Source organism: Pinus tabuliformis, chromosome 4_2 (assembly GCF_031772625.1).
Source record: "Pinus tabuliformis cultivar Carrire ecotype Pingquan chromosome 4_2, CPIR1, whole genome shotgun sequence".
In the NCBI taxonomy this organism is placed as follows: Eukaryota; Viridiplantae; Streptophyta; class Pinopsida; order Pinales; family Pinaceae; genus Pinus; species Pinus tabuliformis.
In genome coordinates this window covers 757,512,476-757,532,304 of record NC_142304.1, presented here as the reverse complement: position 1 = coordinate 757,532,304, position 19,829 = coordinate 757,512,476, and the positions used below count along the sequence as shown (strand labels likewise).

Below are 19,829 nucleotides of genomic sequence, written 5' to 3'. Positions count from 1 at the left end.
CTAAAACGCGCGAAAAAAAAAACGAATTTCATCGAACATCAGGCGAATTTAATCGAACTTCAAACGATTTTGTTCGGGAAAAATTCGAATTCGCCTTGAAATTCGAGTTCGCCATAAAATTCGGCGAACTCGAACGAATATATTCGTTTCTGCTTAAAATTCGCCGAATTTCGAATTTAATCGTTGAAATTCGCCGAATCTGGTGACTGAGCTCTCTACTTGTCATTGAATAATTTTTTCAAAGAGTTCATTAAGCATTGCTTTTGGCGATTATTGTCTTTACAAATTGTTAAGTACTTTCCTTCATTACTCTAAATTGAATATTTAGATAATTTGTCATAATGTACTTAAATCATTTAACAATTTCACCTAAAGCTAATCACTCATCCTGCACTTACATTCTAGGATTAATAGTGCATTAATTAATTTATCTCCAGGAATAAGCTTCGTTGAAAGACGTTAGGACCACCTTTCTCTCCCAGCTTGCTAAGTTTAGATCCTCACTTGTGGTTAACACGGTGACCTTGTAGTCGTGAGAGTCACAATCTCTGCAGCGTTGGAGGCATTTGGGTGTTTAGAACTCCAGGGGAGGTATCATTAATATAGCCTTTGCTATCTTCCCCTGGGTTTCTCTCCACAACCTACACTTGAGACTAACTTCAAAACAGTTGAGAGATAGGACTCACTTAGATAGTCATCTAATCTAAAATTAACCAAGAGTTTGCATTCCACTTAGTTTTAGGTGTCGCATTTCATATGGGATAGTGTGCATCCTAGTGTTACTTGGGAGCGGGAGCGAAAACGGGTGTAGGAGCGACATTTTTAGAAGCTCCCAGTTTGGGAGCGAGTCCGGGAGCGTTTTTTATATAATATATATATATTTTTATATTTTGATACATACATGTCAACAAAAACATGTAGAATGATGAATTAGATATAAATATAAACAACTAAAAATAAAACAAACACAAATAAATTTGAAAAAAAAAGAAAAGATAGATTGAACCATATAACAACAATCATCTAGAAGTTATAATCTTCATCAACCACGTCCACAAGTTAGTAACATAGTAACATACAACATATTAAGTCTCATGATTCATCAATCTTAAAGTTTCAAGCTTTCAAAATTCAATATATAACATTTATCATCATTGATCACCAAAGTTGTACTTGTAAGCTAAGTGTAACCATTACAACAAATAATATCTAACATGAAATGAAATGTTATAAAATGAAATGAAACAACTTTCAACTTTCATGAAGCATCATATTCATAATTCATTACTAATGAGTTATAATTGCCAACTTCAAACTTAAATTGTCATATATTGTTTAAAAAATATCATAGTAAATATGAAAGAGTCAATAGTTATAAAAACTACTAGAAACTAGAAAAGACAAGTAAATCTATTATCTATTGCTTATGCTTGGGCCTCTTGCCACCACGAGAAATGTCTAATTTTTTAGTCTTGTTGGCAATCAAGATCTTTGTCATTAATGTCACCCTCTAAGCATTAATATCCAGAGGTATCTTTGTCATTACCTTTGTATATATATAGGGATCTTTGTCATTAATATCACCCTCTAAGAATTAACATAAGATAGAAAAAGCATAGCATGTCAAGTCAAGATTTTGTTTGAGTGATGCGTACATTTTTAGGAGGGTCATGATAGAGGAATTCGATAACCAATGTCACTAACATCAAGGTGCATAGAGGGATTGGTGCTCTTGATTAAATACGAGTTCCATACCCTAATACATGACAAAATTCAATGGAAATATTGCAATCCTGAAATCCTAAAAAACTGATAAGTTTGTTGGATTTTGAAAGAAATCTAAAATTCTACTTTCTCCATATGAAATCCAATGAGGTCGAAACAACTCTCAACATTACCATGAATCGCATATCAATACTAGGGCCATAAACTTGATCATTAAGTTGCCCCACTCAAAACTTATTTGTTTCTTTGAAAAAAAATTGCATTTGGAAGATCATTGCAAAAAAAAATTTGCAAAAAAGGCAAAACGCTCCCAAAAACGTAGGAAGCATGTTTTTTTTTAGGGAGCATGCTCCCAAAATCACTCCCTTTTCGGGAGCGCGCTCCCGACATGCTCCCAAGTCGCTCTCGCCCAGAGTGCGAATTGGGAGCGAGATCGGGGGGCGCTCCCCTGCAACACTGGTGCATCCTAAGCAACAACTGTTCATCCAAAAACTTGGTGAAATAATTTATATTGTGCAAGTGATTTGACTATATAAGGCACTAGTATCTCAATAATCTAATTAAATAGTGATAATAATTAAGCTTTCTAATCATAGTTAACCAAGTTGCTAGGCCATTTAGTTCTGTCTCCTAAGCTTGTCAATACCCAATACGTCTTCAATAATCACATTTCATAGGGACTAGCCCCCTTAGCCTGCTATAGGGAGACAACTAGGATAGAGAGGGTGGGGATCAGAGTGACAACCCCTGCCCTAAGTTGTTGTCGCATTCACCTGTACAATTTGGTTGACAACACGACACAAGTACCGACTACAACCAAAAGGTGCGGTATGCCATAAGAAAGTATCCAACACATGTTCTAATGATAAATAACATCAACTAGTGCAAGAGAGAGCGCTGGAGCTACCTGTAGAAGGTGTGCCATAGTGTTCTTAAGATGCGTGAAAATGAGCAAAAGCAACACATGCAAGAGTGAAAGTGACGCATGCAAACGCAAACAAAACTCAAGTGACACATGTAAGAATGAAATCAAACAAAAGCAACACTTACAAAAGATAGAGCAAGCAAAAATGATACATGTAAGAGGAAAAGAAAGCAAAAGCAAGAGCAACATTTGAGAAACTCACCTAGAAGATAAGGTACTCACCACCACAAGTGAGAGAATGCTCCTTATACTCCAACAGTGCACAGAGGTCAAAAGTGAAAGATGAATATAAAGATGAGCTTTGGACTGGACTCTTTATACATGGAGAGAAGACATGAGATTAGGGTTAAGATTGGTGAGTGCGCTTAGTGCATGTCGGGAAACTTGGAGCCAAGAGTGAATTCACTGACTTGAAGAAGTACACTCTCACTATCGACAAAGAGTATGCAATTACTATCTGCGGAGGATGTCCTCACACTGTCACTATCCATAAGGATTGCACAATTTCTATCTCTAGGAACTGCACAAACACTGTCATCAAGAACTGTGCAGGAATTGTCCATAAGGATTGTGCAGTCTTTGTCTCTAGGGACTGCGCAATCACTATCATTAAGGACTGCACAATCATTGTGTCTAAGAGTTGCGCAGTCACTATCACTAGGAACTACGCAATCACTGGCACCAAGAGTTGTGCAATCACTGCTGACAGAGAGTGTGCAACACTGTCATTGTTAAGTATGCTTAGCCTGTCTTGAGATGTGTGCTTGTGAAGACATCAAGAGTTGGGCATGTGAAAGCAAGTAGCTCAACACTCAAGATTCCTAAAGGAAGACTTGAACACTTAAACAAAATTACTGAGCATGACCTTGATGAATTGAAACAAAAGATGGCATGATCATGAGGAGGCTCCAAAACGAAGGTAGGCAAAATTTTGGAGGGTGTTGTAGCAGCGACAACACTTTTCGACACACTAAAAGAACTCCATCTTCTCTGTTTAAGTCTAACATTAAGCATGAGTTGTATCCTTCTAGAAGTATTGTCTCATCCTATTGATCATCCTAGCTTCCTTAGCCCGATTACAGATGTAGTATCTTCTATTCCTTCTGTCGGCTTAACATGTTTTACAAGACTTGTAAAACTTCAGTGATTTCAATTAGCAGGTAGGAGTATGTAAATTTCGTGAGTTTAAGATGTTCATTGTTTTAATATCGTCTTTGGTGTTGCTTCGCTACCAACAAGCTTGTTCAATAATCCAGCGAGTCAATTCAAGAAATCACAAGCATTGTTTCACTATCAGCGAACTTGTTCAGTACCCCGACAAAGTTGCTTGCTTCACCTCTCTACGCAGGAAGCATTTATCTTCTTTCACCCTTTGTTTATTTTATTACTTTATGCACATTAGCATTTTACCGGCATTTATTTTTCCAAGGGCGGAAAAGGGATCCTGACTTATTTATCGAGCAAGAGAGGTTGTTCCTAGTTTTGCAATGATTCATAATAACACCTCTAAAATTAATATGCTCAATTAAGTTTTTCCTCCTTTCCCTTCTCTACTTGAATGAGCTAACACGTTAGAAACCAAGTAATACAAATGGTTGATTCAAAGAATGAAGATCCTATGCTAGATACGGGCATCGTAGATCTGCTTGAGTTTTCGTTCACAATGAAACTATTTTTTCTTAGGTGCGTCATTGACCTTAAAAGATATTTAGGCCCAAATAAAGCAGTAGACCAAAGATAAGCCAAGTGTTGCCAATTGTCACAATTTCTCTTTCAACTTTTGCCACATTACCATATAGCCAAGAAGGATGGCTTTCATACATGGTGTTATCTAAAAGAAACACGAACAAAGACATGAAAAAAAAAGATGATATGAAATAAAAGACAAAAAATACGAAAGCAAATTAAAAATTAGTAAAGAAGATGCGGAAAAAAAAAAACCGAAACAAGGAAGGGAATGTAGGAAGTGTTGTAATTCAAACATAACTAGAATGTAACTAAGAAATGAATAGAACTAAACCTAAATCCTAATCTATCTAAACTAGAAGGTTAGGATCATGTAAAATCAAGTCCCAGTGAAGCCATGAGATTTGCTACCGACCTGCAAGCAGAAGGATATAAGCGATCAACAACAATATAAAATAATGTGCAACAATAAAAATACTTGCCTAAATCACTTGCACATAAGGATGAAGGTCACATCTGCAGGCATAAAAGTGTGATGCAACAGCGTGCTTTAACCAATCTACAACTTTACCTTGTCAATTAGAGCAATGATCATACAAACCTTGAAGGTTGCTCGTGAATGTACATTCGTCCATATTTTTAGTCTTAGCAAACATTAAGAAAGATTGAAACTTATTATTAACAACGGAGCTTTCCAAGTAAGATTCCTCTAACTATTCAACAATTGAATCACGATATTCAAAACAACCAATTTGAAAAACCCAAAATTCTTGCAAAGATGAGCTTTCAATAAACGCAATCGAATTATAGAGAGAGTTTTTCAAAGAAAACATAATCTGATCTTGTTCAGAAACCTTTTCAAGATAGTGAGGACCTGACATAACCATCAATAAAAGTTGAAGTGCCTCAACTATCCGACAAGTATCTAAACAGTGAAATGATGAATCGTAAAGATCTACGGAGGTAAAACAACTATCATTAGATGTACTAGTGGGAAAATCATTAATCGAGCGACAGTCATTAGAACCAGTGTTATGATCAAATTGATGAATCGGCATATAAGATTCTCGATTCTCCATTGGTTCCCTTTGTATTTGATTACATACTAGACCAACAATATGAGAGCTTTGGGGATTAAGAACAATTGTTGGCATCGTAAATTCGGGAAACCAATTAGGATACTAGGTTGACGAAAGATTAGAAATATATGTCAAATCAAATCCAATATTCATGTCAGCATGAGGGTTTTGATCTACCGAACGACTCAAACATTTGCTAACTTCAAAAAGGATTGATTGTACCAAAGCAAAAATGATTAGCTCTAAAGCATAGACAAGAAGGATGGAAAGGATTGACAGGAGATATATCTTTCGGTGAATAATGATCTCTATCTCGACAATCAAGATGGAAGATTTCAAAGCTATGTACATTCGAGAAAGATATGCATTCCAATCCTGGGTTAGATACAAGGGATTTGCATGAAGAAGAATTAAACAAATAAAAATATTATATCAAATTAGAGACTCTATCTTGAGGATAAAGAGAATTGACTGGAAAACATTTAAAATCATTCAAGAGTGAGCTTACATCCATCGATACAATAATGAGGAAAGAATTATGCAAGAAGATCTGAATCTAAACTAGTTCGGGGACCTCATCGGGGTTGCGAGAACCTAGCATAACCATCAGTGGGAACTGAAGTGCCTCGACTTTTTGATGAGTCTTTGAACTTTCAAATGTTGAATGATTAAATTTTGAGAGTATTGTTAGATCAACATTTGTGTGAAGATATCTATCACCAATTATTTCAGTTAGATCACTATAAACCAGATGGAAGTCGTTGGAATCAGCAATTTCATCGAATGTGTCAACATCACCAAATAGACTACCCAAATTGTAAGAAAGATGTTTAATGATCACCACATCATCTTCTTCATCGTGGGAAACTTTACCACCTTATGTGGAGTTGAGATCTAACTCATTAGAATGTGAATTGGAAGAACTTGATATATCAATGGATTCTTTACATACATCTCGACACAAGGGTTGGTGATCTAAGGAAGAAATTCCTGTGAGAAACTCTTATATGATTAGATCAGATTCCAGATCAAAACCTTGTGAATCCAAATCTTCTTGTGAAAACAAGAGATCATCCAATGTACTTGGGAATTCATCACTTTATATAGTAATGGAGTCATCATCATTGGGGTGATGGTTTCCTAAGACTTCATTTTGGTTAAGGGATTTGATCTCACTTGACTAATTACCGAGTTCTTGAGATTCTTGATCAACTAGGAATGTAGTAGCATCATTTTGACATAGAGGAGATTGAAAAAGAGAACTGAGATTAAAAGTGTCTTCATCCTTTTGCTCCTCTACCTATGAAATGTGACCACCTTGTACTTGATTACCATGTGAACCATCAAATTGAGAATCAAAAGTATCTGGAGCAATTACGGGTGGAGCAAATTGATTGAGTGAATCAAGGTACAAAGGGCCATGAGGTGTAAATGATAGAGGATGAAATATATCTATAGAAGAAGCAATATTTTCGATCAGATCGGATTCAAGATTTGAATTATGCGCATTAACATTACCTGGATGAATCAAGGGATCAGTCTTCACCTCAAGCTCCATGGATCTATTAGAACATTCAAAGTTTTCCGAGATAAGATCTTGACCATGGGAGGAAAATGAAGGTGGGATTAGAGGATCAACGATTTGATTTTCAGATTTCCCAACTCCAACATCGACACAAGAGACCACTTTATTTGGTAATGAAACAGGAGGAGGAGAAGGAACAAAAGGGGTAGCAAATTCCTCCTATAAGAATTGACATGTCTCGTGATTGAGAAAAGTTGGCAAAATCAAATTTGGGATCAGAATTGCTTGATTTGTGTTTTGAATATTACTATCATTATAAGATGATCCACCATCAATAGGGAATTCAACTTCAAAGAGATTTGAACCAAATCTCGAAACTTTTCACCCATAAAATCCCAATCCACATCCTCTTCGGGAAATTCATAACAAAGATGAAGAAATCTATCAACAAAATCTTCTAATGATTCATCGGATTTCATTCTAAGTTGATTGATCCTCTTACATGTATCTTGATAATCGTACCTATCAAAAGCTTCACGAAGCTCCTTAACAAGTTGTTTGAATGAAAGAATAGAAGCAGTTGGTAATGTATGACACCATAGTTTGACACGACCTTCAAGGGTGAGGGTGAACAACTTGTCCATGACATCCTTACAATGTATTCCATTAGAAAGACAAAAATGAAGAAATTGAATCGCATGTCCAAGGACAGTTAGTTCACCCTTACCATCAAACATAAATTGAGACAAGTTATAAATTAGTTGTGGGAATTGTAAGATTTGCTCTATTAGAAAAGCGTCTCGGGATTATGATTTAGGAACGAGCCATTTCAAGATGAAGATTCAAAATAGACTCAATGGGCTCAGCTTGTCATCTGGCCCTCCTTCTAGTGCCAAATCTGTTGACAGTGTTGGATGCCGCCAATAGTAGGGGGTCTCCTTAGTATGAAGTCCAACTAGACCTCACACTGTTTGGGATAGAAGTGGGCCCATCTAGGAATTCAGCCCGACCACCATTATTCATAGAGATTTGCCTTGGCTACAGTTATCAAAATAAGAGATTATACACAAACTTTGAGATAAGCAAGTAAGTTGACACTGTGAAACATTCAATTGCAATGTAAATAAGGTTCTTCCACGAACAAAGTAGAAAGAGTGAGCCTTTAAGAGAAAAGAAACAGTACTATTCTAGTAAAGACACATGGAAGCATAGAAAGAATCATTAGTTAACATGCGAAATAGTTCACATAGTAACAACAATCACGAAAGCAAGTAACAATGCACATTCAACAAGACGTATACCAAAGGCAACAAAATAGTTCATCAGCTTTAGTATGTATGAACACAAACATATATCGCAAATGTTAAAAGAATAGTCTTATAACATCCACGATACATGCATGAAACTGCGCCAGCTATGAGAGCTTCAAATATTAAGTGAAAGTTCCAAGATACACAATTACAATGATGCAACACTAGCTCCAATAGTGGAACACTATGTTGCGGGAGAGCGCCCCCCCCCCCGAACCCGCTCCCGAATCGTGCGCGGGCGGGAGCGCGCTCCCTCAAAAAAATTTGCGCTCCCTGGTCTGTTCGGAAGCGATTTAGGGAGTGATCGCTCCGGCGCTCCCGGAGCGATTTTTAACGCCCGGGAACGATCGGGGAGCGATCGCTCCCGGGCATTAAAAATTCGCTCTGGGAGCGATTCGCGCGGGGCCAGGAGCGGGTCGGCGGAAAAAAATTCCGCAGACCCAAAAAATTAAATTTAAAAAAAAAAAAAAAAAAAAATAATAATTGGTTTTAAAAGGCCAATGGACCAAAAAAATATTCATTGTTACTTCATTGAGCTTGAGTTTGGAGCTGGAGCAAGAGCAAAGGAGCGAGGAGCAAGTGCTGAGGAGCGAGGAGCAAGTGCCAAGGAGCGAGGAGCAAGCCTGCAAAGGTAAGTAACTTAGTAATTTAGTTAGTTTAGCTGGTTAGGTAGTAATTTAGTTAATTTAATTTAGCTTATTGAGTTTAAAAATCATGTATTTAAATTAAATTAATAAATTAAATTAATTAATCCCAATAAATTAAATTAACTTGCAGATTCAAGAATCAAAACCCTACAAACATCAAATACCATGGACCTGGCTATATTTCTTGGCATTTTCCTCTTCCTGGTCCCTTTTATGGTTATTATGGTGCTGGAGAGTAGGAAACGGAGGGGCCAGCCTCAAACTGAAGAGGGGGATGAAGAAGCCGGAGAAAGTCAAATGGGTGAAAACCCCGGTGAGGAGGAGCTGGAGGAGGGTGAACATGACCCTCAAAAAACTAAACAAGACCAAACTCCATTGTGGAAATATGTCAACAGGGCTGAAACAGAGAGAGGGGGTTGAACCACTAAATTTCATTGCCCCCATTGTAACACTGATTACACAGGTTCATACACCCGTGCTAGAAGACACCTCTGTGGGAAAAGGCCATGGGATGGAGAGAAACAAATAGGAATCAAAACTTGTACAGCGGTGTCAACAGCGGAGAGAGCCAAATACATAAGGGAAGAGGAGGAAGCCCAATACAGAACAAAAAAATCAAGGGGTTTCTTTGAACCAAGCTCACAATCACAAAGAACTCCTTCAGCATCCTCCCAAGGCAGTGGATATGGACATGGAGGCACAGGGTCATCATCTTTAAGGCGTAGAACCATATCAGATTTCCTTGATGAGGGGTGTAGGAATGATGTGGATTCAAAAGTTTACAGGTTTCTCTATGCATGTGGGATACCATTCAATGTTCTTCGCTCATCTTATTGGCACGAAATGGTTTCTGCCATAAATGATGCCCCTAAAGGATACAAGAGCCCTGGGTATGACAAGGCAAGAACTGTTGGCCTTGATCATGAAAAAGCAAAAATATCACATTCTTTGAATAAAATGACAAGTTCTTGGACTGACCATGGGGTGTCCATTGTATCTGATGGATGGACAAATGTAAAAGGCAAGCCATTGATAAGTGTTCTTGATGTGTCTGTTAGTGGTCCCATCTTTCTAGCTGCACATGATTACTCAGACAAGTTCAAGACCGCCATCAACATTGCAGAAGCATTACTTGAAACAATTGAGCGTATTGGCCCATACAATGTCATCCAAGTCATCACTGATAATGCTCCTAATTCTAAGGCAGCGGGAGCAATTATTGAGGATAAATACCCCAACATATTTTGGTATGGATGTTTGGTTCACACATTGAACCTTCTGTTGCATGATATTGTCAAAAACAAAAATGAACAATACCAATGGATTGGTAATTTGTACAAGAAAGGCAAACAAATGATAAAATTTATTACAAATCATAGCAATACCCATGGCCTTTTCCGCAGTCACTCGAGATTGGAGTTGCTGAAGATTGCGAAGACTAGATTTGGTTGCTATTACCTCACCTTCAGGCGCCTTTTGAAGGTAAGAGAGGCATTAGCTAGCATGGTATCAAGTCCACATTGGCAGGTGTTAAAGGAAAGGGCTACAAATGTAGCTGACATGGCAGGTTTTGAAATGGTGGAGGAGGCCGCTCTTGATGGGTAGTTTTGGACAAGTGTGAGGCAGGTATTGGATTTCACCAAGCCAATTTATCACATGATTCGGTTTGCAGATACAGACAAACCAGTGATTGGCGAGGTGTATGAGCAAATGGATACCATGTTGGGGGAAATAAAAGACATTGTTCATAATAGAGATCCCAACTTGTACAAACTGATTCATGATTGTGTGTGTGAACGATGGAATAGGCTTAACCTTCCACTACATTGCTTGGCGTATATCCTTACGCCAAAATACTACTCTACATCTTGGTTGGGCCAACCTGCAACAAGGGGTGGGGTTAGGACCAAACCCCATTTAGATCCAGAGGTAACTAAAGGATATTTGGAAGCATTAGAAAAGTTGGTACCTGACAGGGAGGAATGTGCAGCTGTGTGCCTTGAAATAGGCAGATACTTCAGTGGCACTGGTTTGTATGGTAACTTCCATGCAATGGACGACAAAGATAAATTTGAATCTCTCACATGGTGGGAAACATATGGCGGCCACGGACTTTTGCCAAAATTGGCAAAAAAAGTTCTTTCACAGGTTGTAAATTCTTCTTCTGCAAAGAGGTGTTGGAGCACCTACAGCTATATACATAATGTGAAAAGAAACAGACTCAATGAAAACCGAGCAGAAATCTTGGTTTATGTGCACTACAACTTGAGGTTGTTGAGTCATTACTGTGATCGGGCTAATGAGGATCCCACATATAAAATTTGGGACAATCACCCAGAGGATGACAATTTGGAGGATGGCATTGTACATATTGAAGAACTAGAAGAGGAACTTGTAAGGGATGAAAATGAAGCAGCTGCAGCAGCCATGCCACCTCCACCTCCACCTCCACCATCCAGTAGCAGTGCTCGAGGTCCGAGTCTTGTTCCTTTGCTGTCACCGCCTCCATCTACACCCTCGCGTGGAGGTTCTAGTTCTGGTCATCGATCTGTGCGGGAGACTCCTAGAAGACCACCACGACCTGCTTATACTCCTGGAGACTCTCGTGGCAAGGGCCACATGTAGATTTACAGTTTACTTGTCTTTTTTAGTTTCTATTAGACTTTAGTTTTCATAACTGTTGAGTTTTGAGTCCTTGACTCTTGACTCTTTCATATCATAATGATATTTTTTGTAAACATTATATCACTGTGACAATGAAAATTTGAAGTTTGAAGTTGGGCCTTGGCAATTATAACTCATTGGTAATGATTGTGAATTATGAATATGATGCTTTGTGAAAGACTAAAGTTGTTTCATTTCATCTCATTATTCATGTTTCATTTTATAAATTTTTAACATTTCATATCATGTTAACAGTTAGAAGTTAGGACTTAGAAATATCTTCAATATTACTTCTTGTAATGGTTAAACTTAGCTTACAAGTACAACTTTGGTGATCAATGATGATAAATGTTATTGAATTTTTAATTCTGAAAGCTTGAAGTTGAAACTTTAAGATTGAATTTGATGAATCATGATTTATAAGACTCAATATGTTGCAGTTGTAATATGTATTTTACTAACTTGTGGACATGGTTGATGACGATTATAATTTCTAGATGATTGATGTGATATGGTTCAATGATCAATCTATGTTTTTTTATGTTTTTTATGTCTAATTCATCATTCTACATGTTTTTGTTGACATATATGTATCAAAAATTTAAAAATATAAAAAATATATATATTTTTAAAAAATCGCTCCTGGATTCGCTCCCAAACCGGGAGCTTCTGAAAATGGTCGCTCTCGCTCCCCGCTCCCGCTCCCGCTCCCAAGTAACATTGGTGGAACATTAAGCCACTACTTGCTCCTCCAAAGAATGATCTTCTCTCTTATGCTAAGCTTGAGAAGCCCAGGTGACAAGTCCTTTTGCTTGAGCTATGAGGGTGTATTTATAACAAATGAGGTGACTCTCCACCCTTGTGACTTTTGACCTCCCTCATGGCTCTTGAGCTTCCATGTGACTTTTCAAACTTCTATGTGACCTTTGAGCTTCTACATGACTCTAGGACTTTCTAGTGACTTTTCAAATTCCATGTGTGACCCTTGGGCTTCCACACATTTTACATTTTCTCATTTTTGAAAATACAAAATTACATTCCACAAATTGTGGCAAAATACATGGACAACATTAAGATTTTTGTAATGACACTTTCAGACGCCATAATTTGGCAACTATGACATAAGACTTCATTGTATCAATGCCAAACTCTTATCTTTGTTGTTATGACATCAACTTCTTCATGATAGGTCTTGTTTGTACTTCATCTTCACCCCCAAAGGATCTGAATAAGTGTTGGAACCTTCTAAGTCAACATGAGTTGTCATCTCTTTGTGATGGTCCAAGATTCCTTTACTCTTGCATGATGGAACCTTTGGGTCTTATCTCCACAAGTGTCCTTGTAACCTTCACTTGATGACCTCCTTGAGCATCATCCTGCCATGATAGAATGATAGAACCTATAGACAAAGTTCACTCATGACAAGACAATATCAGTCATGAAATCATTTGTTCTATCTTGTTCATGTAAGGTGCTAACTATGATGGGATATTGCACAAGGACTGAGAGGAGGGGCCTAGGAATTTCACAGGTTTCCACTACAGGGAGCCAAGGAATGACCTTGTTGTCCACTAGGATTGTGCAATGTGCAATAAAGGGAAGGTTCATCAAGACATTGCACAATGGGCAAGTGTAGAGGATAAGATTTACAGGCTTGCTCACTAAGAATGCGCAGTGCGCAATGCTCAAGGAAGGGAAACTAGGGATTGCGCAATTGAGAAATGCAGGGACTGAGGGATGACCCCACCATCAACTAGAAATGCGCAGTGCACAGTGGAGGCAAGATTTGATCAAGGCATTGCGCAATTATGCTCTGCAAGAGACAAGAATGACAGGCTTGGGGACTATACGCAGTGTGTAACGCTTGAAGGGGAGGCTCAAGGGATTGCACAGTTGAGCACTGCAGGAGTCCAGAGATGATCCCACTATCCATTGCAACTACGCAATGTGCAATACAAGGCAGGATGGATCAAGGACTATGCAGTGGACAAGTGTAGGCAGCAAGATGAAAAGACTGAACTCTAAGGTTGCTTAATGCATAGTTGAAGGAGGTTGTCCTTTATGATTGAGCAGTGCATAGTTCCAAGAGGTAAGACTTCATCAATGTGGCTTAGGAATGCACAGTGTAAGGTGGCCAATGGTTGATGGATTGGTCATTGATTGCACATGTTGTGAGGACAAAGGGAACTCCAAAATTGGCTAAGTGTGGGATCAGTGGAGCAAGAGAGTAAGAGCATGTAACAAGTCTTGAACATGATCACACACATATATATATTGGTGCACATAGAAAGAAGATACACAATACCCAAAACCAACATGCATACAACAAAATGACAGTAAAATGACACTTATCTCCAAGTGTGACACTTAAGATGTACCTTTACGACACAAGCATCAACTGTGACCAAAAGGTGCGTTATGCCATAAGAAAGTGTCCAACACATGTTCTAATGATAAATAGCACCAACTAGTGCAAGAGAGTGCGATGGAGGTATCTTTAGAAGGTGTGCCATGGTGCTCTTAAGATGTGTGAAAACGAGCGAAAGCAGCACATGTAAGAGTGAAAGCGACGCAAACAAACGCAAAGAAAACACAAGCGACACATGTAGGAATGAAAGCAAGCAAAAGAGACGCTTGCAGAAGATAGAGCAAGCAAAAACCACACATGTAAGAGGAAAATAAAGAAAAATTGACACTTGCAAAAGCAAATGCGACAATTGAGAAACTCACCCAGAAGATGGGGTATTTGCGACCACAAGTGAGAGAATGCTCCTTATACTCGAACAGTGCACAGAGCTCAAAAGAAAATGAGCTTCGGACTAAACTCTTTATACAGGGAGAGCAAACATGTGATTAGAGTTAATGTTGGTGAGTGCACTTAGTGCATGTCGGGAAACTAGGAGCCAAGGGTGAATTGACTCACTTGAAGAAGTACAATCTCAAGATCGACATAGAGTGTGCAATCACTATCTATAGAGGATGCCCTCATACTATGATTGTCCATAAGGATTGTCAGTCTCTATCTCTAGGAACTACACAAACACTATCATGAAGAAATGTGCAAGCATTGTCCATAAGGATTGCGCGGTCTCTAGGAATTGTGCAATCACTATCATTAAGGACTGTGCAATCACTGTGGTTAAGAGCTGCACAATCACTCACTATCACTAGGAACTACGTAGTCACTGGCACCAAGAGCTACGCAATCACTGCTGACAAAGAGTGTGCAACGTTTTCATTGTTAAGTAGGTTAGTTTGTCTTGAGATGTCTACTTGTGAAGACATCAAGAGATGGGCATGTGAAAGCAAGTAGCTCAACACTCTTGATTCATAAAGGAGGACTTGAACACTTAAACAACATGACCGAGCATGACCTTGATGATTTGAAATGAAAGATGGCATGATCGTGAAGAGGCTCCAAAATTTGAAGGTAGGCAAAATTTTGGAGGGTGTTGTAGCAACGACAACATCTTACAATCCACCTCATGTGACCTATAAGCATAAAAAAATAAAGCCATTTCAACATTCCATCCTTAAATATGATAATGGTTTATACCATAACCCCCTCCCCCACCCGAAACAAAAGCAAAAAAGACAACAACAAAAAAGAACATATCATCATGCCCATCATAAAAATTTAAAATAGAATTTCTTAAATATTTTTGACGAATAATGTTTGAAATTTTTTGGCTAACCTCATGAATACTATATCTCCAATTTTATTGCATAAAAAAGGTCCTATAGTTTTTCCATGATAGATACATTTTGTTTTTGCCTGTAATATGTATAGTTCGTTAAGCATCCTATAGAGTTTTTTAAGTGGCATAGTACCAAGTCAGCATGTCTATCCTTACAAACCCTTTGAATGTGTCCACGTGTCAATTAACCTTCAAAAGTTATAATTAATTCTTTGTAACCAACTTGCAAGACGAGATGAATTAGTTGGGACATAATTATAGTTTGTGATCTAGATTTCTAACCCTAAGCAATTAGGATGATGAATTTTCCCAGACGGCAGTTATGGACCATAGTATTGTTGCTATACAGAATGGAGTATGTTGTTAAATAGGGAATCCATACAGGTGAAGATGGTTTTAGATGGAGGAGGAATAACTTGTTGAAGAGTTTTGTGAACCCAACGTTTCGGACTACCAAGTGAGTCCATCATCAGGGGACGCGACAATAGATAATCTTCAAACAATGATGTATCCATGAGCTGGGTTTAGGGTGAGTTTAGCTCTGGACAATCTTAATTTTTCGAAATCTGATGCGCTATCCATCATATCCCTTCCATGGTAGGATTTGATGTTGTTAAATAGGGAATCCATACAGGTGAAGATGGTTTTAGATAGAGGAGGAATAACCTGTTGAAGAGTTTTGTGAACCCAACGTTTCGGACTACCAAGTGAGTCCATCATCAGGGGACGCGACAATAGATAATCTTCAAACAATGATGTATCCATGAGCTGGGTTTAGGGTGAGTTTAGCTCTGGACAATCTTAATTTTTCGAAATCTGATGCGCTATCCATCATATCCCTTCCATGGAGTATGTTGTCAATATGTGAAATAAAAGCTATGTATTACATGGGGTAGGAAGTAGAAAGTGATTAATCTTGTTATGTAAGACAATCCATTGATGAAGCAAAAGCATGTAGGCTAGCAGGGTTGCATTTACCAAATGTGCCCTAGTAATGTAATTTATAGGGTGAAGACGCTGAGCAATAGATGGCTAGATGGAGAAATGTATCTTGACTATAAGTGTGTCTCAGTTCTGTTGTTTTCATTTGGATATCAGTCTAATGTATTTTTTAGCCATGAACCTTGTGCATTGTTACTTAAGTTGGGTTGCTTAAAAAGAAGTGATGTAATAACAATTACAATTTACCTTTTCACCCATAGCTTCTTGAATAAGGACAGTGTCTCCTGACATCCTTCCAATAACCTCTCCTGTTGACGTCTCACAATCGAAAAATGCAATATCCTGCCTTAAAATAGTTTTTAAGTAGAAACTCCTAATACGAGCAGCCTGCCTTTCCCCTGTGTACATCCAAAAAGCCACCTCTGCCACACAGAAAGTACTAAGTTAGATCATGAAATATCATGATCCGCCCACAGTCCCCCCAAAAAAAGCAAAATTTATTTTCACACTCATTTAACTGATTTGTTATAACAGGACTACATAATGAAAATAACAAGAATCAAACATTGGGGATTGAAACTAGAATCATGTTCTTAAAAAGCCAAAGAATCAAGTTAAGGCAGGAGGTAATATCTTACGAAAGAAGGATGCAACGGCTGTACAAGCACCTAGATACACAAAATTCAAAGCTACCTGAAGCACCCAAAGCAACAAAAAGAATAAATGTAACATTAGAATTAAACTAATAAATTTTGCATTCAAGATGAGAAAATCAAAATAAATGCAGTCAAAAACCCATAAATCATTTGGCACATTTTAGTCATTACAATCTGTGAAAAAGCATTCTTATGACCACTTTACAGAGGTGATTCAATTAAGATGAGAGATGAAGTGGCCTTGTATTGCATCCTGTGAAGTAGATGTAATAAAGTAAATTAAATTATGCAGTACCCGGAGTACCCATATCCTAATTTAAAATCTTTAAAATGTTTTTATCAAGCTCAATATAGCATATTTAATATGCAATACTGCATAAACAGATTGATTTAATGTTTCTTATGACTGTCAGTATTTGGACTGTGATAAAAATAGGAAAAGAAACATCTTTAAAACAAGACGCTAGAAAGGTCACAAGAGTGGAGTTCCGTAGTGGTTATGTTAATGTATAATGTATTGGCTGCAATTCCTCTCATTAAAATTTAATTAAATATTGAATTATGAGGAGACATGCTATACAGTCAATATTAAAGTTAATATTAAATTTATGAGCACACATGTTATGCTGTCACACTTAGAATTTGATGATTGACCTTACCTACCATCTTAAGTTTTTATTATAAACTTCAGTTTTGATCTCAGCCCATGACACCTTCAAGCTTCAATTACCATTTGAAAGAAGTACAAAGGGAAAATTGACATGTAAGTTCACTCCTTTATACAGAGACTAGATCCATTGACCTTAGCAGCCAACAAATATTTTGTAAGTTGTATCCTCTATAAACATTCTCGATTCTTAATTGTTAGTTGCTCATGTTACTTGACCGATATTGTAAAATCTCTGTCTCTGGTCTTATTTCATGACGTAATATTTGCAATTTTATGTTTGAAAAAGAGCAATGAGACCTACTGACCTTACTCTCTACAAGGGGCATCCTCAGACCGACAAACAAGTTTTGCTCTAAATAGCAGTCCTAAAGTTTGTGTGAATAATGACATTTGACTGTCAACCATAGACAATTCTTTAGCTAACTGGACTCCTTTGAAAACTTAGAAAGAATCAATATTCTTCCTCTAATACAAGCAGCTGGTAGAGGATTGCACCAATACCTGGCCTGCTTTGAGGAGGTTTTATTTCCAGATAAAGTGTTTGGTTGTTTCTTTCGAAAGCCAATGTTGTTCTTTCCAGTACAATAGAATCGCCAACCCGCAAAAACTGTGGAATAAAAGCAAAACTCTGAAACAAAACTACATGCCAACAGTTATTTCCATGCACCATATTTGCTACTTCTTAATCAAGATCTTCAAGTGCCTTTGAAAGTACGAAATGTCACCTAATTAAAGCATGCCAAATCAGTGCAAGATGCTTAAATATCAATCATCTCATGGATGATGTGTCTGAGAGCAAAACTAAGTTTTTACATCTATAGATGTTAAGCCACAAGATCAAACTCACTATAACTCAGGTGGCATGTAACAAACTAAAATCTATGCCTTTCATTGAACAAGCCAATCGTTTGATTTTTACGTGATATTGACATTACAGCAACTGGCAAAATTCCAATTTGGACATTGTGAGGTTCACATGGAGCTTTCTAAATTGTCAAATTTCATTTTCCTAGTTACAATCTTGGGCCATGTTCTTCTGGGCAATACTTTTAACTAACTTGTCTAACTTCAATGTTGCAAGTACACTGCTCTTCTGTGTCAAAAAAATAGTAAATATTAATTTCACATAACAGTTTAAGTTGCATTGTAAGGCCATTGTGAACAATAATCGGCATTTTCACCATGAAAATCCAAGCCTGATAAAAGTACACTTCAATTTTTAACACTCTTTAAATGCTGTCAATTCCAGATTTGTTGTGTTCTTTCTTGGCCGAACTAGATATCGACGGGCATTATGACGCTCAAAGTCTAACAACAAGTAAAAAACAATTTTGTTATTTTAAGTCTGAAGTGGAATAAGCTTTACCTTGGATACTTCGTGTACCAAACTGTGGTTGCCTGTATTCTGTCCGAACGCATTCAGAAGACTCCCAGCCAAGATGGTCATAACTGGAAGTGTAAGCCCAGTGGCAACGGATGCACTAGTACCAATACTCATCAATGTAATATCCAAGGTGTCTGCTAAGCTAAATAATTTATAAAACGAAACATTATTCTTCGTATCTTCCGAATTTTCCATGTTTATATCTACTTTTTCCTTTGCAGCCCTGTTGAAACCTGAGCTGGAACCTGCTTCAAAATTCGACGATCCTGTACTATTGGCATTATTTTGTTCCGGTTTTTCCCTTTTATTTGACATATGGCATCAAGCAAGAACCTTCCTGTGAGGCTTTTGAAGTGCTGAGACGTCAGGCACGGACCTCGCCTATGTCCGACCTTTCTGGCAATTTTCCTGTGATTTTGAATTCTGGCACCTCCGAAAACCAAAATCTCTCATTCAACCCCCTACAGAAAGAAAACACGATTAGAAAATTTCTCACATCATTTGAGCAGAATGGAATTTTAGACGAGCGCTTAAGTAATTTTCATGAAAAAAAAGAAAAAAAATGGAATTTTAGATGAGGGCTCAAGGAATTTTCAGGCATGCGGAGATGTCATTTATGAATCTCTGCATCTAGTTTTGCACGGATTATAGTTGAGAATCTCAAACATACTTCTTGAGAAATTACCTGGGATTAGATTCAATCAGTCATGGTAGAAACGGTTGCAGATCAGCGTTGAAACAAGTGGAAGCTTTCATTATATGTATCCATCTCGACCATTTCATTCAAGCTAAAACTTGAATTCGATCAAATTATTGAAAGAAGCAATTGATGAAAATGCAGTTGCGCTAGAGATTTGATGAGGATTTTCAATCCTTTTCAGATGCGAGTAAAGACTAAAAGTAAAAACAGTAAATTTC

The 19,829-nt window shown here is 37.7% G+C and overlaps 1 protein-coding gene across 1 annotated transcript in view; it reads right to left on the bottom strand.

The window, feature by feature from the left end:
• LOC149171812 (ABC transporter B family member 11-like) overlaps positions 1-19,040 on the bottom strand; it is a 44,732-nt gene extending 25,692 nt beyond the window's left edge. The window contains exons 1-3 of the mRNA XM_089424119.1: positions 18,894-19,040; positions 16,840-16,894; positions 16,448-16,623 (exon numbers count right to left, since the gene is read on the bottom strand). Coding sequence (XP_089280245.1) covers positions 16,448-16,623; positions 16,840-16,894; positions 18,894-19,025 — 363 coding nt within the window. The 5' untranslated portion in view covers positions 19,026-19,040. The remainder of the gene's footprint in view (positions 1-16,447; positions 16,624-16,839; positions 16,895-18,893) is intronic.
• Between the last annotated feature and the right edge of the window lie 789 nt (positions 19,041-19,829).